The sequence below is a fragment of the Rhinoderma darwinii genome, chromosome 2 (assembly GCF_050947455.1).
Source record: "Rhinoderma darwinii isolate aRhiDar2 chromosome 2, aRhiDar2.hap1, whole genome shotgun sequence".
NCBI lineage: Eukaryota > Metazoa > Chordata > Amphibia > Anura > Rhinodermatidae > Rhinoderma > Rhinoderma darwinii.
The window spans coordinates 323,845,140-323,866,262 of record NC_134688.1 but is presented as its reverse complement, the minus strand read 5'-3'; the positions used below and the strand labels follow the sequence as shown (position 1 = coordinate 323,866,262).

Below are 21,123 nucleotides of genomic sequence, written 5' to 3'. Positions count from 1 at the left end.
AAATCCATGGTGGTTTGACTAATAACGCTTGTTAGTTTAATATTTAGTGTGTTGGTATTCAGGATAGAGAGAAATCGATCCAATTCAGTACGAGTACCCTGCCAGATGAAAAGGATATCGTCAATGAAACGCATCCAACCCACAACACAGCCCGACACCATATCCATGGCCTCCCGTACAGTTTCCTGTTCCCAGAAGCCTAAAAATAAATTGGCATAGGATGGCGCACAGGTCGCGCCCATTGCAGTCCCACGTAGTTGTAAATAATGTTTATCCCTGAACACAAAATAATTGTGCTCAAGGACAAAACGCATGAGAAGATTCAAAAATTCGACCAATTCATGGTCCAAATTGCATGAGCGCAGAAAATATTGGACAGCATGGAGACCCAAATCATGGTCAATGCAGGTATACAGGGATTCCACATCGCAAGATACAAGATGCAAGATGCAAGTGGATTACAAAATTGAAGACCAGTTCGCCTTTTGGGCTAAACGAAAAAATGTCCTTTGCCTCTTTTCTTTAAATTGTCCCTATGGTCCCATGGCATCATTTGTTTTTATTTCATTGGTGTATATATATTGCATTTTGAGCTGTGATAGGATCAGTTTGATTTTGGCTCTTTGTATATTGTTGGGTTGGTGATAATTTGAGTTTGTTTTTGATATTGTTCTTTGTATTTTCATAGGATCTTCTGTTGCATTTGACGTCCATCCATTTGGATATCAGGATTTTGTATTACATATATTTGTTCCAATTCGTTTCAAAGGGCCAATTATCTCATGCAGTGGTGCGCCATAATTTTTTGTAGCTCTCTCAGGGGGTACTCAATATAGTTTTTAGGGTGCCTGTGTTTTGGCTTTGCCATTACATTTTGGCCCAATTATCCAATTATCATCCACTTACTTTATTGTGTATATGTATATACATATGAACTATTATTTTTTACATATATTTGAAATTTTTATTTAATTTTGCTAGCACTCGTTTGATATATCCATTCATTATATTCACTGTATAATATATACATTTTTGTATATATATTTTTGTATATATATTTTTATTGTATATATACTTATCACATTTTCACACTTTATATTTATTCATATTTATATGCACTAATATTTTTACACTTTATATTATATTATATTAATAATTTCATTTTGACATATAATTTGTAATTAAATTGTCATAACACTATTTATATATTTTATATACATTATATATATTTTTTTCATATGTTGTGACTAATAATCAATTGAATTTGTTTCAGGTGTCATTATTCACGTGTGTATCACTTTATTGTTTTTTAATAAAATTATGATTTTTTCACTTTTCACTTTGCACGTGTGGTCACTCACCTTTATCACATTATATATATTTGTTTTGGGTGTTTATATATATATATTATATTTTTTTCATGTATATATAAAGTAATGGAATAATGTAATAATAATATATTTCTCACTGTTATATGTATATTTTCTTGGGCCGATATATATTCGTTGTGCAATTAAATAATTGGCGCAAATGCTACATGTATATATGGTGTACATATACATTTTTAGAGCTATGTATATATATTTATATTTTTTGTACTATATTAATAATTAGTGTACCATAAGTGCACCTCTCATTGGAATATTATGTTTATTAATGGTATGTCTTGTATATGTATTTGTGTTATGTAATGGTTTCACTATGATTATCACCAAATAATGGTTGTACATCTTGTGCTCCTAATGGGTCATCGCTGTTTATATAAATTTAATTTTGAATCTATAATCACTATGTGGTCCCGGCATACATCTTTCCTGGTTTGTTTCTAGTGTTTTAACACGGCCACCGGAGTGTCATACTCCGGTATCTATACTGCGCTCTTATTGTGCCCTTTTACAGTTTTTTGATATCGATATTGGTCATTGGGTATGCCCTGACTGTTTCCAGTGCTAAAGATGGCCACCGGAGTGTGATACGTCATACTCCGGCGTTCACACTGCCATCTCATGGCGCAGCTCCATTGTCGTGTGTGCGCTTGCGCATTCATACTCTGTGAGCACACATTGGGCGGATATCGGCGGTGTCTGACGTCTGTTCAGCTTATTACATTTAAGGTAATTACACTTCGTGTGTCTACATTGATATCTGCATTTATTATGCAGATGACTTGGGACATCACCTGCATTCTATCAGTATTCATCTGCAGCAGTTACTAACTATCGGCTCTGCTTCAACTAAACTCCTCCCACTCTGTGTATATATTGAGCGTTTATCTCCTTTCCTGTCAGTACCCCTTGATAAAGCTACCGCGAAACGCGCGTCGGGGCTCATGGTGTGGTGTTCACCCTAGGATTATTATGACATATACTGGTTGGTACATTCTCTGGGACCGGGTTTGAATCTCGGTTATTCCCTTGCTATACTGTTCACTTATATACCATTGTGTCCTGTATGCTCCTTCCTTGTATATTTGCTGTTCACTCATTCATGTGTCATTGCATTGGCATGGCAACTCATATTACAGCAGTGGTTTTTGGATTTTCTCCATTAATAGTATGCCCTTTTGAACCACCTTTCATATTTGGGCCGTTTTGAGTACATTGTATTGTGTCATAATCGGGTGTTCCCCACCTCTTTGTATTTTAACTGTGTGTCTCATTTTAGGTCTTGATGGCCAATATGTTTTTATGTATTTCAATAAAGTGATGTGATTTTTACAATGTACATACTTGTACTTGTTTCTATTTTTTCCTTTGTGGATGCATGATTCGTCCACATGTACATTTATAGGTATTCATTCACAATATACACCAACCTGTGAATAAAAAAAGACGTTCAAACTTACCATGAACTGCCTGCTTCCTCCAGTCCGGTCTCCCGGCCGTTGCCTTGGTGACGCGTCCCTCTCTTGTCATCCGGCCCCACCTCCCAGGATGACGCGTCAGGCCATGAGACCGGTGCAGCCTGTGATTGGCTGCAGCCTGTGCTTGGCCTGTGATTGGCTGCAGCTGTCACTTGGCCTGAATTGTCATCCCGGGAGGTCGGACTGGAGGAAGGAGCCGGGACTTATCGGTAAGTCCGAACTTCTGTTTTTTTTTACACGTATATGTATATTGTGATCGAAAGTCACTGTCCATGGTGCTGAAACAGTTTAAGTCTTTGAGCACCGTGGGCAGTGACTGTCTCCTGACGTCGCGTACCCGAACATTTTTTGCCGGGTTCGGTCAAAACGAGTTCGGCCGAACCCGGTGAAGTTCGGTGCGCTCATCTCTAATTTGACACTCCGTTTGGATGTTTGTAACCAGAAAAGCACGTGGTGCTTTTCTGTTTACATTCATCCTTTTGACAGCTCTTGCGTGATTTTCGCGCATGCAACGCGGGACCGTCCGTGTGGCATGCGTTGTTTTCACGCACCCATTGAAGTCAATGGGTGCGTGTTGCGTGAAAAACGCACGATTATAGAACATGTCGTGAGTTTTACGCAACGCACTCACGCTGCGCAAAATTCACGCATCGTCTAAACAGCCCCATAGACTATTATAGGTGCGTACGACACGCGTGAAAAGCACGCGCGTCGCCTGCGCGTATATTACGCTCGTGTAAATGAGGCCTAAAAGTAGTAAAACATAAAAAAAACGATACAAATTTGGTATCGTTGCAATCGTAACAACCCGCTGAATAAAGTTAGTGTATTATTTATATCACACGGTAAACGGCGTAGATTTAAGACGTGAAAAAAAGTGGCGAAATTTCTGGTTTTTTTCTATTGCTCCCCAAAAAAAGTTAATAAAAGTTAATCAATAAATAATATGTACCTCAAAATGGTGCTAATAAAATATACAACTTGTCCTGCAAAAAACAACACCTTATACAGCTATGTCGACGCAAAAATAAAAAGGTTATAGCTCTTGGAATGCGACTATGGAAAAACTTAAAACATTTCTTGGTCATTAAGGTTTAAAATAGGCTGGTCATTAAGGGGTTAAAGGTTAAATTTACAAATCTAATTTTTTTTGGGAGAAAATCTGTTTTAATCTTTTTTTCCTGTAACACACAAGATTTTACCAGAGAAACGCAACTTAATATTTATTGCCCAGATTCTTCAGTTTTTAGAAATACCCCACATGTGACCCTACCTGCTACTGGACGGAAACACAGGCCTCAGAAGCAAAGAAGCACCTAGTGGATATTGGGGCCTTATTTTTATTAGAACGTATTTTAGGCACCATGTCGGGTTTGAAGAGGTCTTGTGGGGGCAAAACAAAGAAAACACCCCAAAAAAGACACCATTTGGCGAATTACACCCCTCAAGGAATTTATCAAGGGGTAATAGTGGGCATTTTGACCCCACAGGTATTTTGCTGAATTTAGTATAATTAGGATTTGAAAATTAAAATCTATGTTTTTCTCTAAAAAAAAATTTCGTTTTAGCATTTAAATGTCGATTTTTCCATTTTCACAATAGATTAAGGAGAAAAAGAACCCCAACATTTGTGAAGCAAACTCTTCTGAGTATGGCAATACCCCATATGTGGTAATAAACTGCTGTTTGGACCCACGGTGCCATGTTTCATTTTCAAAGCACATGAGAGGCCAAAACAGTGGAAACCCCCAACAGTGATCCTATTTGGGAAACTACTAGAGACTTTAGGCCTTTTGCAGAATTTATTGGAATTAGGCAGTGAAAATGAAAATCTACATTTTGTTCAACTAAATAGTAGAATGTCTTCATTTTCACAAGGGACACTGGAGAAAAAGCACCCCAACATTTGTAAAGCAATTTCTCCCGATTTATGGCAATACCCCATATGTGGTCATAAACTGCTGTTTGGACACACGGCAGGGCTCAGAAAGGCAGCAGCGCTATTTGGCATGTCGATTTTGCTGTATTGGTTTTTGGCCACCATGTCGCATGTGTAAAACCCCTGAGGTACCAGAGTACAGTGGAAGCCCCAAGAAGTGATCCCATTTAGAAAACTACACCCCTAAAGGCATTTATCATTTGCCTGGACAAGACAGGGCTCAGCAGTGAAGAGCACCATGCGCATTTGAGGTCTATTTCGTGATTTTTACAGCATTGGTGTAATGGCAGGAAGGAGGTGAAGGGAAAGTGAGCCCTAATCTACCCACCGCCCTGTCCCTGCCTACTTGCAACGACCCGCCCTAGGCGACGAGGTACAACTGGGCGGCGATCCCTACGCTGGCTAAGTGCACATGAAGACAAACAGGGAACACGCAAGGGAAGGGGCAGTAGCCACGGAACGCCACGAGGGAACGGGGCGGCGAACGAACAGTCAGGACCAGGACGAAGTGAGTACACCCGAGCGGGCACGGAGACAGAAGCAAGCCAGGGGTAAAGCAAAGCAGGTCAGGCAGAACTGCAGCAAGGCAGAAGCACGGCAGAAGCAGGCTGGAGCAAGCAGCAGTGGGGCCAGGAATCCAAAAGAATTACAAGCACTGAGGGAGAGCACAGGGCAGGTAATAAAGGGCAGGGGGCGGAGCTAACTCCGACAGACCAGGCCGCGATAGGCTCTCCCACTCCTGAGCCTGCCACCCTGGTTGGTGGGAGATGGTGTCAGTCGAACAGGTCTGGCCTCAGGTGTGGATTGATTAATCCCAGGAGTATAGCTAGATGAAGTACCTGGCAGATCCCTAACAATTGGCCCACAATTGCAGGGCTCTGAGGTCACCACTGACTGACCAATCACAGCGATCGCAGGCGGCGCCGCACTGCGATTGTTCCCCCGATGAGTCACAGTGACTATCGGCTGTCTGTGACAGCCAATGTCACTGTTCTGTCACCATGTCTCTTGACATGGTGACAGAAAAGCACCATGACGTAACTGTACTTCATGATGCCTTAATGCAGGGCAAACTATGATTTACAGTTGCGTTAAGGGGTTAATTATACAAAGCAGATTTTAAGATATACCAGTTATCATTTGTACCATTATATGACATTATTTGTTCCCAGTCTATGTCATGAATTTAAGCCCTCATCCTGGGGAAATTGGTTTTCTTAAAATTAAGTGCTTTTGCCCTCCCAGCCTGTATTTGCTTTTTACAGTTTAGGTAAAATGCAACTATATTGTGGTCAGTATTACCAAGGTTATAATGAACAGTGACATTCCGAACAAGCTCTGCATTGTTTGAAATGACCAGATCCAACAGAGCGTCACATCTAGTCGGGTCTTCAACAAACTGGGCCAAAAATTTTCCTACAACAGGTAGATAGTGCCACACACAGCCCGCTGCCCCTTTGTAAATAGCGCCACACTCCCCCCCTTGTAAATAGCGCCACATTCCCCCGTTTTAAATAGCGCCACACTCCCACCCCTTGTACTTAGCGCCACACTGTGAACAGACCGGTGAGCAGTAGCCTACCGCTACCACTCTCCGCTCTGCCTGGTGTGACTTACCGGAGAAGCCGAGGAGGTCAATGCGGCGCAGGCAGCGGCAGAGTTTCTTCTAACTAGGGTTGGTGACAGCCAGGGCCGGCCTTAGCTTGGATGGCGCCCTGTGCGGGACTCTCTATTGCCGCCCCCTACACAAACAAAACGTAGCCACATATATGGACACACTATAACATATATACTGTACATACAAAAAGACAGATATTTAGACATACAGGCAAATATATACACACATTCTGGAATATATACATACATGTAAATATATAGACGTACAAACACATACACACACACACACACACACACACACCGGCAGATAAATACACAGACAGGAACATATACAAATACATAAAAGGCACAAATATACAAGCACAAAGACACATTCACAAACAGACACATATATACGCACACAGGCACATATGTACACAGCACAGATAATGTAGTAGTGTTGCCTGCAGTCCTATGTAACACCACAGATAACACAGTGACATCTCTGAGTACAGATAATGTAGTAACTGCTGCCTGCAGTCCTATGTAACACCACAGATAACACATAGTGATAACTTTCTGAGTACTGATAATGTAGTTGTGTCCCCTGCAGTCCTATGTAACACCACAGATAACGCAGTGATAACTCTCTGAGTACAGATAATGTAGTATTGTTACCTGCAGTCCTATGTAACACCACAGATCACACAGTGATAACTCTGAGTACGGATAATGTAGTAGATGTTACCTGCAGTCCTATGTAACACCACAGATAACACATAGTGATAACTCTCTGAGTACTGATAATGTAGTTGTGTCCCCTGCAGTCCTATGTAACACCACAGATAACACATTGTGCTAAATTACAATCTCAGCTCTGCTACACAGTACAGATAATGTAGTAGATGTTACCTGCGGGCCTATGTAACACTACAGATAGCACAGTGATAACTCTCTGAGTACAGATAATGTAGTAGATATAAGAGACAAACACATGCAGAGACACAGACAGACAGAGAGAGACACACACACACACACACACACACACACACACACACACTGTAACATATACACATACAAACAGAGACACACACTGTATTCACACTACACACACAGACACTCACCATGTCTCCTTGCTGACAGCATCACAGGTCAGGACGGGCTGTGGGCAGAGCTTCCTCTCTGTTTCTCGCAGAGCACAGAGTAGAGGCAGATGCAGGGATGCTGCAGCACGGGAGTGGACCTGTCCCCTGACCTGAGTCATCTGACTTCATGTCACTGACGTGAGGTCAGGTGACAGGTAAGGTGAATGGACTGGTCCACTCCCTGGCCGTCACAGACCCCAGTCAGAACGCCCTAATTTCCTGGCTCTTCCTAAGCTGCTGCAGGTGTCCGACATACGGGGCGCCTGTCAGCCCCGCCTGCCCCCCCCCTTAGCTACGCCCCTGCTTTTACCTCCTAATTGTAGTGTTCTTACTGCAATTGGATGTTATAGTAAAATAGCGACTGTAGCATCTAAGTGGGAAGAAGTTCCCTCTGTCACATAATCGGCACCCCATCCCCTGCCATGTTTATGTGCCTATTATAATATATGTGCCTATTATAATGGCACGTCAGTTTACTGACTTTATTGCATTGCACTGCATGCAACTATAAAGTCCCCTTTTTTTTCCGACACTTTGTCAGTAATTGGAAAAAAAGGGTTTAGGAGTAAGTATGGCATTCAGCTTTGCTCGCCATTGTGTTTAATTGCAATGATTAACATACCTAACAGTATCATTTGTCTGCATAGCATAGACCGCAATAAAATCAATTTATTGTGTAAACAGTAGCAGAGCAGTCTTAACCTGTTAATTGAGAATATGCCAATTAATATCATTGTGGTAGACATTTTCTTGTAAACTTCTGGAAATGGACAATATTTAAGTTTCTAAAAGAGTTATTATTAGATAGCTGTTCCTTTGCATTAGACACTGGTAAAGTTTTGGCAGTGGTTATTTATTTTTTAGATAACACACATCCTGACTCTCCTCAAGCCCGAAGCCATATAATCATATAATTAACTCCCCTTATGGTACAAGAAATATGATCATTGACCCCTTTCCGTCGTAAACAACTTTCAGATTTAAATTTAGTTTTTTCCTCCCCACCTTCCCAAAGCCATAACTTTTTTATTTTTCAATCGATATAGTCCTATGAGTGCTTGATTTTTGCAGGACGAGTTGTTGTTTTTCGTAGCTCCATTTATTGTGCCATATAACGTAATGGGAAACAGGGGAAAAATTATTTGTGGGGTAGAAAATAGAAAAAACAGTGATTCCTCCATTGTATTTTGCGCTCAGTTTTTACGGAATTCACTGTGCAATTAATACAACATGTTAACTTCATTCTGCGGGTCAATACCAAATATATATAGTTTTTTCTATATTTTACTACTTTTACAAGTAAAAAACCAAGTGTAAAAAATGCAATTTATTTAGTGTCTCCAAATTCTGAGAGCCATAACTTTTTTATTTTCCCTTCTATTAAGTTGTATAGGGCTTATTGTTTGCGAGCTAAGCTGTCGTTTTATTGATACCATTTTGGGGTACATGCAACGTTTTGATCACTTTTTATTCCTTTTTTTGTGGGAGATGAGGTGACCAAAAAATAGCGATTCTGGTGTTTACAATTTTTGTTTTTTTACGGCGTATACCGTGCTGGTTAAATAATGATATATTGTAATAGTTCAGACTTTCACGGATGTGGCGATACCAATTAGGTTTGATTATTTATTTATTTACTATGCTCTAGGGGGAAAATGGGGAAAAAGGGGTTTTTTGAACTTTTAATTTGTAATTTTTTTTTACTAATTTATACTTTTTTTTATTAGTCCCCCAAGGCGACTTCAACCAGCGATCGTTGGATTGCTTGCACGATACACTGTAATACTAATGTATTGCAGTATATCGTCTTTCTGACAGACTTAGAAGGAGCACAAAGATGGCGGACCCCAGGCAGTCATAGCAACCATCGCCGCCCCGCGCGATTGCATTGCAGGGGGGCGTGATGAGCTGCTAGAGGGGCTCGCCCACTCTTTCTAACGATTTAATTGCTGCGGTCGCTATTGACTTCAGCATTTAACGGGTTATGGATACATCAAATGTCGGGATGGGATTTATGGTTTGTGTATTCAGATATTCTTGGTCCTGAACCACTTCTAAGGCGGTTGTAAGCCATAGCTGACATAGCTTTGCAAGTTTTGTATGTAGAAAACTCTTAATAATTCGCACTGCAAATCCACAGCGTGTAAATTTGGCCTGATACACAGGATTTTATTTATTTTTTCCAAATTTAGTGAATGGGAATTTAGGAAATGAACATTTATGTGCTGTAGTTTTTTCCCTGCCATTTCCAGTGGCTTTTGGCAGACATGTATTTTCAATGCCAAAACCAGGACCGGAACCTAAACAGAAGAAATATATAAAGAAAGGCCTTATATACGTGTTTTCTCCTGGATCCAATTCTGGTTTTAGCTTAATGCATGCACAATCTGCAGCAAATCTGCCCTGTGATAACAAGGCCTAAGGGGACGTGTAAACATCTCGTTGATCAGTGCTCGTTTGCTTCTTTCACAAGGAGCTATAATCAGTTATGTATTTGGACGAGCGATCGTTACTACGATTGTTCGTCCCTATGCATTACCATCATGTCGGCAGCACATCTCCTTGTTTACACAGGGAGATGTGCTGCCGACAGCGATAATATTTCTTGCAGCTCGTTCATTGGTTGATAATGTTGCCTTGTTTAGACAGGGCAATGATGGGGAACGCTCGTTTGCCTGATAATTGACCCGTGTAAAAGGGCCTTAAAGAGAACCTTTCACCTCCCCATACATGTGCAGCTGAGTGCAGCATGTAATGGGGAAGGCTGCACAAACCCTGGGGCACTTTACATTTTTTTTCTACCTCGCTCCGTTATTTAGATATCGGTGCCGTTATATTTTGCGCCCAATATTTAAATAACCCCCTGAACAGTTAACGGGGCGTGTACTGGCAAGGGGGCGTGTTACGATGGCTGTGACACTGTCCAATCAGATATGGACAGTGCCACAGCAAGAGCGAGCAGAGAAAGTGCACACTTTCTCTCTTCAGCTTTGAAGATCAGTCTTTTCACCACAACTGGCAAGGGGGCGTGTCACTGCTACGGACAGTGTATCGGGGCACCAAATATAACGGCACCGATATTTAAATAACGGAGGGAGGTAGAAAACAATGTTAAGTGCCCCATGGTTTGTTCAGTCCTCCCCATTACATGCTGCACTCTGCTGAACATGTATGGGGAGGTGAAAGGTTCTCTTTAAGAGTGCCTTATAACATGCCTTTTTTCTCTCTTCTGGTGCCATAGGTGTACAGGTTGTCATATGCGCTGACCTAGTGTTTTTCAATGTTTGTTTTATAAATATTAAGGCAAAAATGAATAGCAGTAGGAAATGTTACTTTTTTTAAATAATTTGGAAATAAATGAAATTACACTACTAGATTTTCTATTTTATACTATTTATACTTATTTTTAAGAAGCTGTAATTTTTTTGTTATGTATACTAATGTATATACACCTATTTATTTTTCAGTCCACGGTTCTGTTCTGTCTCTGGCATCAAGCGCGTCTTCAACATATTCCTCTGTAAGAACTGACTTGTGAAAGTTTGGTTGCATACATCGCTGCCCATTTTAGAAATCATTATGTTCATTACCAGTGCATGAAAGAATCTTTGCTTGTGCTTTGAATGCAAACAAAGCCATAGATCTGCTAAAGCTGTAATCTCCTCTTTGTTTTTTCCTTGGCATGCCACTTTTCTATCAGGCTGAGGAAAGGATGCAGTCAGAGGTACATTTACATTTCTTAGATGTGATGCAGTTTTTTTTCTTTGACCACTCTAGCTTTGTGCAAGAAATAACATTTTATATAACCAATGTACTTATTTTTATTTTATGTGGGGTGCAGCAAATTCGGAAATTACGAAGAGAACTAGAATCCTCACAAGAGAAAGTGGCAGTATTGACCACTCAGCTGTCTGCTAATGTAAGTGCCATATATTGTAACAGATTGTAAATTATGAAATGCTTTTGTAAGGTTTTATTTTAAGTTTTATCCCCTTAAAGGGGTTGTCCGAGATTAAATGACTATGTGTTAATGCATGTAATTTTAAATATAAATACATTTGTAATATACTTACATTTTCCAAAGTGGCCCCGTTTCCAGATCCTGCTGTGGGGTACTTGATGAGTGACATCACTCTCTGCACTTGCTCTGGCCGCTGTGTTGATATTCAATTCCTTTCCAGGTATACAACACGTCACTTGTCACGTGCAGTATATGAGCTGCTCTGCTGCACAGCCTGTAGCGCGCATGCGCGGTCCTTCTGTTCTCGCAGTCTTTGCTGTTCTCGAGATAACAACAGGGGCCGCCCGCGCAGAACAGCTCATACACGGCACGTCACAAGTGAAGTTTCGTATACCCGCAAAATAATTGAAGATCAACACAGCTGCCAGAGCCAGTGCAGAGAGTGACGTCACCCATCAAGTAGCCCACTGCAGGATCTGGAAAAGGGGACACTTTGAAAAATTCCAGCTGCTGCAGCATCTCAACGAGGATGACCCAGATTGGCACACTGAATTTGCAGAATGGGCAAAACAAATTTTGAATAGGACCCTCAGTTTACACAGAACATTTTATTCAGTGATGAGGCAAACTTTTATGTGAATGGTGAAGTTAACAAACAAAACCACCGCTATTGGTCTGACACTAACCCACATTGGATAGATCCCTCCAAGACTGTTGGAACACAAAAATTGATGGTATGGTGTGGTATATGGGGTACAAAGATAGTGGGGCCATTCTTCATCAATGGGAACCTCAAGGCCACGGGATATCTGAAATTGCTACATGATGATGTGTTTCCCTCTTTATGCACTGAAGCTGGCACGTTCCCTGAGTTTTTCCAGCAAGATGGTGCACCACCACATTATGGGTGTCAGGTCCGAGCATTCCTAGATGAACAGTTTCCTGGAAAGTGGATTGGTCGTCGTGGGCCAGTTGAATGGCCCCCTAGGTCTCCCGATCTGACCCCCTTAGACTTTTATCTTTGGGGTCATCTGAAGGCAATTGTCTATGCTGTGAAGATACAAGATGTGCAGCAACTGAAACTACGGATACTGGAAGCCTGTGCTAGCATTTCTTCTGCGGTGTTGCTATCAGTGTGTGAAGAGTGGGAGAAGAGGGTTGCATTGACAATCCAACACAATGGACAGCACTTTGAACACATTTTATAAGTGGTCAGAAACTTGTAAATAACTCATGAAAGAATAAAGTAACGTTAAAACCAAGCACACCATTGTTTTTCTTGTGAAATTCTCGATAAGTTTGATGTGTCACATGACCCTCTTCCCATTGAAAAAACTAAAGTTGGATACAAAATGGCCAACTTCAAAATGGCCGCCATGGTCAACACCCAGCTTGAAAAGTTTCCCCCCTCCCATATACTAATGTGCCACAAACAGAGACTTAATATCACCAACCATTCCCATTTTATTTAGGTGTATCCATATAAATGGCCCACCCTGTATATTACAAATGTATTTACCGTACATTTATAAATTACAAGTATTAACACATATTAATTTTATCTCGGACAACCCCTTTAAGTACACAACCTGTTTTGGCCTAACGGACAAGGCCATGTTTTGTGATGAATTTTGAATGTGCCTCACATTAATATTAATTAACCCCATCATGTTTCTCCGTCATAATTGACAACACTGGGTTAATGTGTAAGGTACATGTTGGGGTTAATTACTATTAATGTGAGGCACATGGATGTTGAATTCATCACACCTCATGCCTTACATTAATAAGTGAAAGAAAGAAGTTATTTTATTTTTGTATAGCGTACACATCATAAATGACGCAAAAAAATGGTTGTGCATGTTATTATGTGTATATTTTATGTATTGAGACTTGTTTATTGTAAAAAATGTGTATGTGTATTTTTTTAATTTAACATTACTTTATATTTTTACTTTTTTATTTTTAAACTTTAATGTACTGCCATATATCTATATGCCAGTACATTAACCTGTGTACGGATAGTACACAGGCAGTTGTTAGGACATACCTAAGTATGCCCTAACAGCAGGAAATATGGTAAGACAGCCCTGGGGTCCTTCAATGGACCCTGGGCTGTCTGCCCATATATGGTATGTCCCTCAATTGCGTCACAAGGAAGCGTCACAGGGATTGCCTGTGACGCGATCCAAGGGGCATCCCCCCCTTCTAATTTTCCCATTGAACGCTGCTGTCAGGTTTGATCGCAGCGTTCAAGGGAATAGAGGCAAAGATCTCATCTCCGCCGTTAGAGCCGGGCTGCGGCTGTGTAATACAGCCATTGCCCCGCTCCTGACAAGTGCGCGTGCGGTCAGCATGAGGTGATGCGGCCGGCGCTGCACTAATAAGCGACGGTTCAGGCACTGAAGACAGAGTATGGGGGTGTTTTGCAGTGCACCCGCCATGTTCTGTCTTCAGTGCCGCCGCTTATTAGTGCAGCGCTGGTCGCATCATCTCATGCTGAAGGCACGCACTTGTCAGGACTCAGGAGCGGGGCAATGGCTGTATCACACAGCCGCAGCCCTGCTCTCATACATTCATGTATTGCAATGCTATTCTGTGCGGCTGCACAGCTTAGTATCAAAATACATGAAATAACGGTATGGAACCATTTGAGAGTGCACCGCATTGAAACAGTATCGAAGTTTCGATGCATCGTGCCTTTCTAGTAATAACTTTGGAATGCTTTTATATTTTCAAGCGATTCTGAGAGTGCTTTTTTCGTGAAAAATTTTACTTTATGTTAGTGATAAAATTTGGTAGATACATTCAGTGTTTATTTGTGAAAAACTGCAGAATTTAGAGAAAATTTTGGAAAATTTGCAATTTTCTAAATTAAATGTATCTACTTGTAAGATATATAGAAATACCCAAAAAAACAAATAGTTACTAGCTAACATTTCCCATACGTCCACTTTATGTTGGCATCGTTTTTTGAATGTCCGTTTATTTTGCTAGGACATTACAAGGCTTAGAACTTTAGCAGCAATTAATCTAATTTACAAGAAAATTTCAAAAGCCTATTTTTTAAGGGACCAATTCAGTTGTGAAGTGGCTTTGAGGGGCACATACATTACAAACCCGCATAAATGACCCCATTTTAAAAACTGCACCCCTCAAAGTATTTAAAACCGCATTTAGAAAGTTTCTTCACACTTTAGGCATTTCACAGGAGTTAAAGCAAAGTAGAAGGAAATTTACAAATTTTATTTCTTTATAAGAAAATCCATTTCACATTTTTTTCTATAATACAGAATGTTTTCCCAGAGAAATGCAACTCAATATTTATTACCCAGATTCTGTAGTTTTTACAAATATCCCACATGTTGCCCTAGTGTGCTACTAGACTGAAGCATAGGTCTCAGAAGCCAAGGAGCACCTGGTGGATTTTGGGGCCTAATTTTTATTGGAATATATTTTAGGTCAGGTTTGAAGAGGTCTCAGTGGATACACCCCTGAAAAGACACCATTTGGCAAACTACACCCATCAAGGAATTTATTGAGGGGTATAGTGATAATTTTGACCCCACTTGTTTTTTTTGCTGAATATAGTGAAATTAGGCTTTGAAAATTAAATTCTAAGTTTTTTTTTAAATACAATGTCGTTTTGGCTCAGATTTTCTAATTTTCACAATAGATAAAGGAGAAAAAGCACCTCAACATTTTTAAAGCATACTCTTCTGAGCATGACAATACCCCTTATGTGGTAATAAACTGCTGTTTGGACACACAGCTGATCTTAGCAGGAGAGGAGCACCACTAGTCTTTTGTAGCTCAAATTTAGCTGGAATGGTTTGTCATGGCATGTCACATTTGCAAAGCCCCTGCAGGACCAAATCTGTTGAAACCCCCCAAAGTGACCACGTTTGGAAACCTACACCCCTCCTGGAATTTATTGAGGCATATAGTAAGACATTTTTAAAACTGCACCACTCAAGGTATTCGAATCAGCATTCGCAAAGTGTTTTAACCCTTTAGGCGTTTCACAGGAATTAAAGCAAAGTAGAGGTGAAATTTACTTTTCTTTTTTGCCGAAATTCATTCATAATACATTTTTTCTTTGTAACACAGAAAGTTTTACCCGAGAAATGCAACTCAATATTTTATTGCCCAGATTCTGCAGTTTTTAGAAATATCCCACATGTGGCCCTAGGGAGCTAATGGACTGATACATAGGCCTCAGAAGCAAAGGAGCACCCAGTGGATTTTGGTGCTCCTTTTTTTATAATATATTTTAGGCACCATGTCAGGTTTGAAGAGGTCTTGTGGTGCCAAAACAGTGGAAACACCCCAAAGGTTACCCCATTTTGGAAACAACACCCCTCAAGGAATTTATCTAGGGGTATAGTTAGCATTTTGACCACACAGGTTTTTCGCTAAATATATTGGAATTAGTCTGTAAAAATGAAAATCTACTTTTTTTCGGAAAAAACAAACAAATTTTTAATATTTACAAGGAATAATGAAGAAAATGCACCCCAACATTTGTTAAGCAATGTCTCCCAATTACGGCAATATCCCATATGTGGTAATAAACTGCTGATTGGACCCATAGCAGGGCTCAGAAGAGAAGGAGCGCCATTTAGATTTTGGAGCACAGATTTTGCTGGAATGGTTTTCGGTGCCTTGTCGCATTTGCAACTCCCTGGAGGGACCAAAACAGTGGAAATACCCCAAAAGTTACCCCATTTTGGAAACTACTTAATTCTATAATGACGGGGTAGGGAGACAGACAGGTGAGCCCTAATCTACCCGCCACTCAGTCCCTGCCTACTTGCAACGACCCGTCCTAGGCGACGGGGTGCAACTGGGCGACGGTCCCTACGCTCAGTAAGTGCACGACAGACAAACAGACAAGGGTACACAGAAGCTAGGGAAACGGGGCAGCTGCCCACGAAGACACCGTGAGCAATGAGAGTAGTGAACGAGCCGAGTCAAACCAGGAGTGCACGAGGTACAAAACGCTGAGCAGGAGAGTGGTCAGTAAGCCAAGGTCAATAACAAGCAGAGGATCAGTAGTTCAAGATGCAGCAGCAGAGCCAGGAAACAAGCAGAGCAGAATCACAGGCAAAGGAGGAACAGAAAAGGCAGGTGGGCGGGAGCTAACTCCGTCTGGCCAGGCTGTGATAGGCTCTCCCACTCCTAAGCCTGCCATCCTGAGTGGTGGAAGATGGAGTCAGTCTCAGAGGCATAGACTCAGGTGCCGACTGATTACCTATGGGCGTTAACCCCGCTGTGCCTGGCAGATCCTTTACAGTACCCCCCCCTTTTATGAGGGGCCACTGGACCCTTTCTAAGTGTACCTGGTTTATTGGGGAAACGAAGGTGGAACTTCCTGACCAATACCCCAGCGTGAACATCCCAGGCGGGTACCCAAGTCCTCTCCTCAGGCCCGTATCCTCTCCAATGGACCAGGTACTGGAGGGAGCCTTGGACCATCCTGCTGTCCACAATCTTGGCCACCTCGAATTCTACCCCCTCAGGGGTGAGAACAGGGACCGGAGGTTTCCTCGAGGGAGCCAAGGACGGGGAGCAGCGTTTAAGGAGGGAGGCATGAAACACGTCGTGTACTCGAAAAGACGGGGGCAAATCCAGTCGGAAGGAGACGGGGTTAAGGACTTCAATGACCTTGTACGGTCCTATAAATCGGGGAGTAAACTTCTTGGACGGAACTTTAAGGCGCAAATTTTTTGAAGATAGCCACACCCGATCCCCGACCACAAACAAGGTGTTAACAGAACGTCTTCTATCTGCCTGAGTCTTTTGTATGCTCTCGGATGCTTCTAGGTTCTTCTGAACCTGGGCCCAGACTGTGCACAGTTCTCGATGAACGACCTCTACCTTGGGATTGTTGGAACTACCAGGTGAAACGGAGGAGAACCGTGGATTTAACCCAAAATTACAGAAAAAGGGGGAGACCCCTGACGAGTTACTGACCCGGTTATTAAGGGAAAATTCGGCGAGGGGAATGAATGAGACCCAATCATATTGACAGTCAGAGATAAAACACCTTAAATATTGTTCGAGAGACTGATTAGTCCTCTCAGTTTGGCCATTAGTTTCAGGATGGAAGGCAGAGGAGAAGGACAGATCAATCTCCAACTTTTTACAGAAGGCTCTCCAAAACAATGAAACACATTGTACCCCTCTGTCAGAAACAATATTGACAGGAACCCCATGGAGACGCAGGATGTGTTTGACAAACAAGGTAGCTAACGTCTTAGCATTGGGTAGTTTCTTGAGGGGCACAAAGTGGCACATCTTACTGAAGCGTTCTACTACAACCCACACCACCGACTTGCCTTCAGATAGAGGCAAATCGGTGATAAAATCCATGGAGATATGGGTCCAAGGTCTCTGGGGAATGGGCAAAGAACATAGTAAGCCCGCTGGTCGGGACCTGGGAGTCTTGGACCTAGCACAAACTTCACAAGCGGCGACGTAGGCCTTACGTCTTTAAGCAACCCAGGCCACCAGTAGTTTCTGGCAATGAGGTGCTTGGTACCCAGGATGCCTGGATGGCCAGATAGTGCAGAGTCATGATTTTCCCTAAGTACCCTTAGCCGGAATTGCAGGGGAACAAACAGCTTGTTCTCAGGAAGGTTCCCGGGAGCTGAACCTTGATCAGCCGCAATTTCGGAGACTAAATCAGAATCAATAGAGGAAATGATTATACCTGGAGGAAAAACACAAGCAGGATCTTCCTCCGAAGGAGGGCTGGCCATGAAGCTACGCGACAGTGCATCAGCCTTAATATTTTTAGACCCAGCCCTATATGTGACCAAAAAGTAGAATCTGGTAAAAAAATAACGCCCATCGAGCTTGTCTCGGATTTAGCCTCCGGGCAGATTCTAGGAAAACCAGATTCTTGTGGTCGGTAAGGACCGTTACCTGGTGCCTAGAAGTGGCGCCACTCTTCAAATGCCCATTTAATGGCTAAGAGTTCGCGGTTGCCAATATCATAGTTACTCTCAGTTTGCGAAAACTTCCTGGAGAAGTAGGCATAGGGACGGAGATGGGTGAGGGACCTGGTACCCTGGGACAAGACAGCACCCACTCCCACCTCGGAGGCGTCAACCTCCACTATGAATGGCTCCATTTGGTTGGGCTGAACCAGCACTGGGGCCGAGATAAAGCACTTCTTGTCACGGACGCTGGGTTTGTGGACCCACTAGGCCGCTCCGCCGTAGCGGGGAGGCAGCTGACCAGGTCACAGTCTATGTGAAAGTAAGATAGCAGACAGTAATGCTTAGGTACCTGAAATAGTCCGGACGGTGGCTGTGGCTTCAGCACGGATGGAGGCAGGTGCGGAGAGTGGCGCCAGACGTGGCGAGCAGTATCCGATGAGCAGATGACACTTGACGTGGCAGAAGACACTTGACGTGGCAGGTGGCACTTGACGTGGCAGATGGCACTTGACGTGGCAGATGGCACTTGACGTGGCAGATGACACTTGAACACGGGTAGGCACAGGAACAATGCGGAATACAGGAACGGTAACGGCACGGGTAATAGCTGGAACGGGAGACACTAAGGGACCATTTGCGAGACAGACAGGGAAAGACTAACAACGCTCAGGCAAGGATCAGAAGGGCTGGGACATTCTTATAGAGCAGGAAATCATGTGGGTTAATGATCATTGTTTTCATGTGCGCGCGCTGGCCCTTTAAGAGCGGGCGCGAGCGTGCGCACCCTACGGGACCCGGCCGGACGGAGCGGAAGTGAGCTCTGGCATCTCCTAGGAGGGAGACAGAGGCCAGCGCTCACAGATCGATGGCTGCGGGCGTCGGGAGGTGAGTGAACCTGACGGCCCGCGGCCATGGGCGCTACACTTCTTAAGGACCTCAAAAGCCTGGACAGCCTCAGGAGGCCAGTGGAGTAGATCAGCACCTTTGCGAGTGAGATCTGTAAGAGCACCTTTGCGAGTGAGATCTGTAGCGATGACCGAGAAGTTAGTAATAAATCTCCAGTAATAATTAGCGAACCCCAGGAAGCACTGTAACGCCTTCAGGGAGGCAGGTTGGACCCATTCCGCCACAACCTGGACCTTGGCGGGGACCATGTGGAATTCATGAGGAGTGAGGATTTGACCCAAAAACGGTATATCCTGCACCCCAAACACACATTTTTCGGTCTTAGCAAACAGTTTGTTTTCCCGAAGGGCCTGGAGCACCTTCCTGACATGCTCAATGTGGGAGGACCAGTCCTTGGAAAACACAAGTATGTCAAGGTACACTACAAGAAATACCCCCAGGTAGTCTCTTAAAATCTAATTTATGAAATTCTGGAAGACCGCGGGAGCATTACACAACCCAAAGGGCATGACGAGGTATTCGAAATGACCCTCGGGCGTGTTAAACGCAGTCTTCCACTCATCCCCCTCTTTGATGCGGATAAGGTTATAATCCCCCCCGTAGATCAAACTTAGAGAACCATTGGGCCCCCTGAACCTGATTGAAGAGATCAGGAGTCAAAGGAAGGGGGTACTGGTTCCTTACAGTGACCTTATTCAAGTTCCGGTAGTCTATGCACGGCCTAAGACCACCATCCTTCTTCCCTACGAAGAAGAAGCCAGCACCTACCGGAGAAGTAGAGGGGCGAATGTAACCCTTGGCCAGGCATTCCTGGATATACTCTCTCATGGCTTCACGTTCGGGACAATAGAGATTAAATATCCTACCCTTAGGGAGCTTAGCTCCTGGTACCAAATTGATTGCGCAATCGTATTCTCTATGAGGAGGTAACACTTCGGAGGCCTCTTTAGAGAAAACATCAGCGAAGTCCTGAACAAACTCCGGTAGAGTGTTCACCTCCTCAGGGAGAGAAATACAATTAACAGAAAAACATGACGTCATGCATTCATTACCCCATTTGGTAAGATCCCCAGTATTCCAGTTAAACGTGGGATTATGCAACTGCAACCAGGGAAGGCCTAAAACAAAATCGGAGGATAATCCCTGCTTCACCAGTACAGAGCACTGCTCCAAATGCATGGAGCCAACAAGGAGTTCAAAAACAGGGGTATGCTGTGTAAAATAACCATTAGCAAGAGGAGTGGAGTCGATACCCACTACCGGGACAGGTTTAGGCAAATCAATCAATGGCATAGCTAGAGACATAGCAAATTCCACAGACATAATATTAGTAGAAGACCCTGAATCCATGAAGGCACTGCCGATAGCAGACCTACCACCAAAAGAGACCTGAAAGGGAAGCAATATTTTATTAGGTTTCATATTTACGGGAAATACCTGTGCGCCCAAGTGACCTCCTCGATGATCACTTAGGCGCGGAAGTTTTCCGGCTGCTTATTCTTACGCCTAGGACAGTTGTTCACTTGATGCTTGTCATCCCCTCAGTAGAAGCAGAGACCATTCTTCCTGCGGAGCTCTCTACGTTGTTAGGGGGGACACGGAGTCCCCGAGTTGCATAGGTACATCCGAGTCTTCCGTGGAAGAACGAAGCAACGGAACCTCGGGAGGCATCATGGGGGAATCAGAGGAGAAGGCACAAAAACGTTCAAGTCGTCGTTCCCTGAGACGTCGGTCAAGTCGTACCGCTAAAGCCATAACTTGATCTA

General features: G+C 42.9%; 1 protein-coding gene across 7 annotated transcripts in view; it reads left to right on the top strand.

Annotated features, from left to right (window-relative positions):
- NAV1 (neuron navigator 1) overlaps positions 1–21,123 on the top strand; it is a 735,938-nt gene that overhangs the window by 411,834 nt on the left and 302,981 nt on the right. For 5 of the 7 annotated variants that reach the window (XM_075853621.1, XM_075853615.1, XM_075853616.1 and 2 more), the window contains 3 exons: positions 11,011–11,063; positions 11,244–11,267; positions 11,385–11,462. In XM_075853621.1, the coding sequence (XP_075709736.1) occupies positions 11,011–11,063; positions 11,244–11,267; positions 11,385–11,462 (155 nt within the window). The remainder of the gene's footprint in view (positions 1–11,010; positions 11,064–11,243; positions 11,268–11,384; positions 11,463–21,123) is intronic. The other 2 variants (XM_075853622.1, XM_075853618.1) reach the window with 1 other exon arrangement.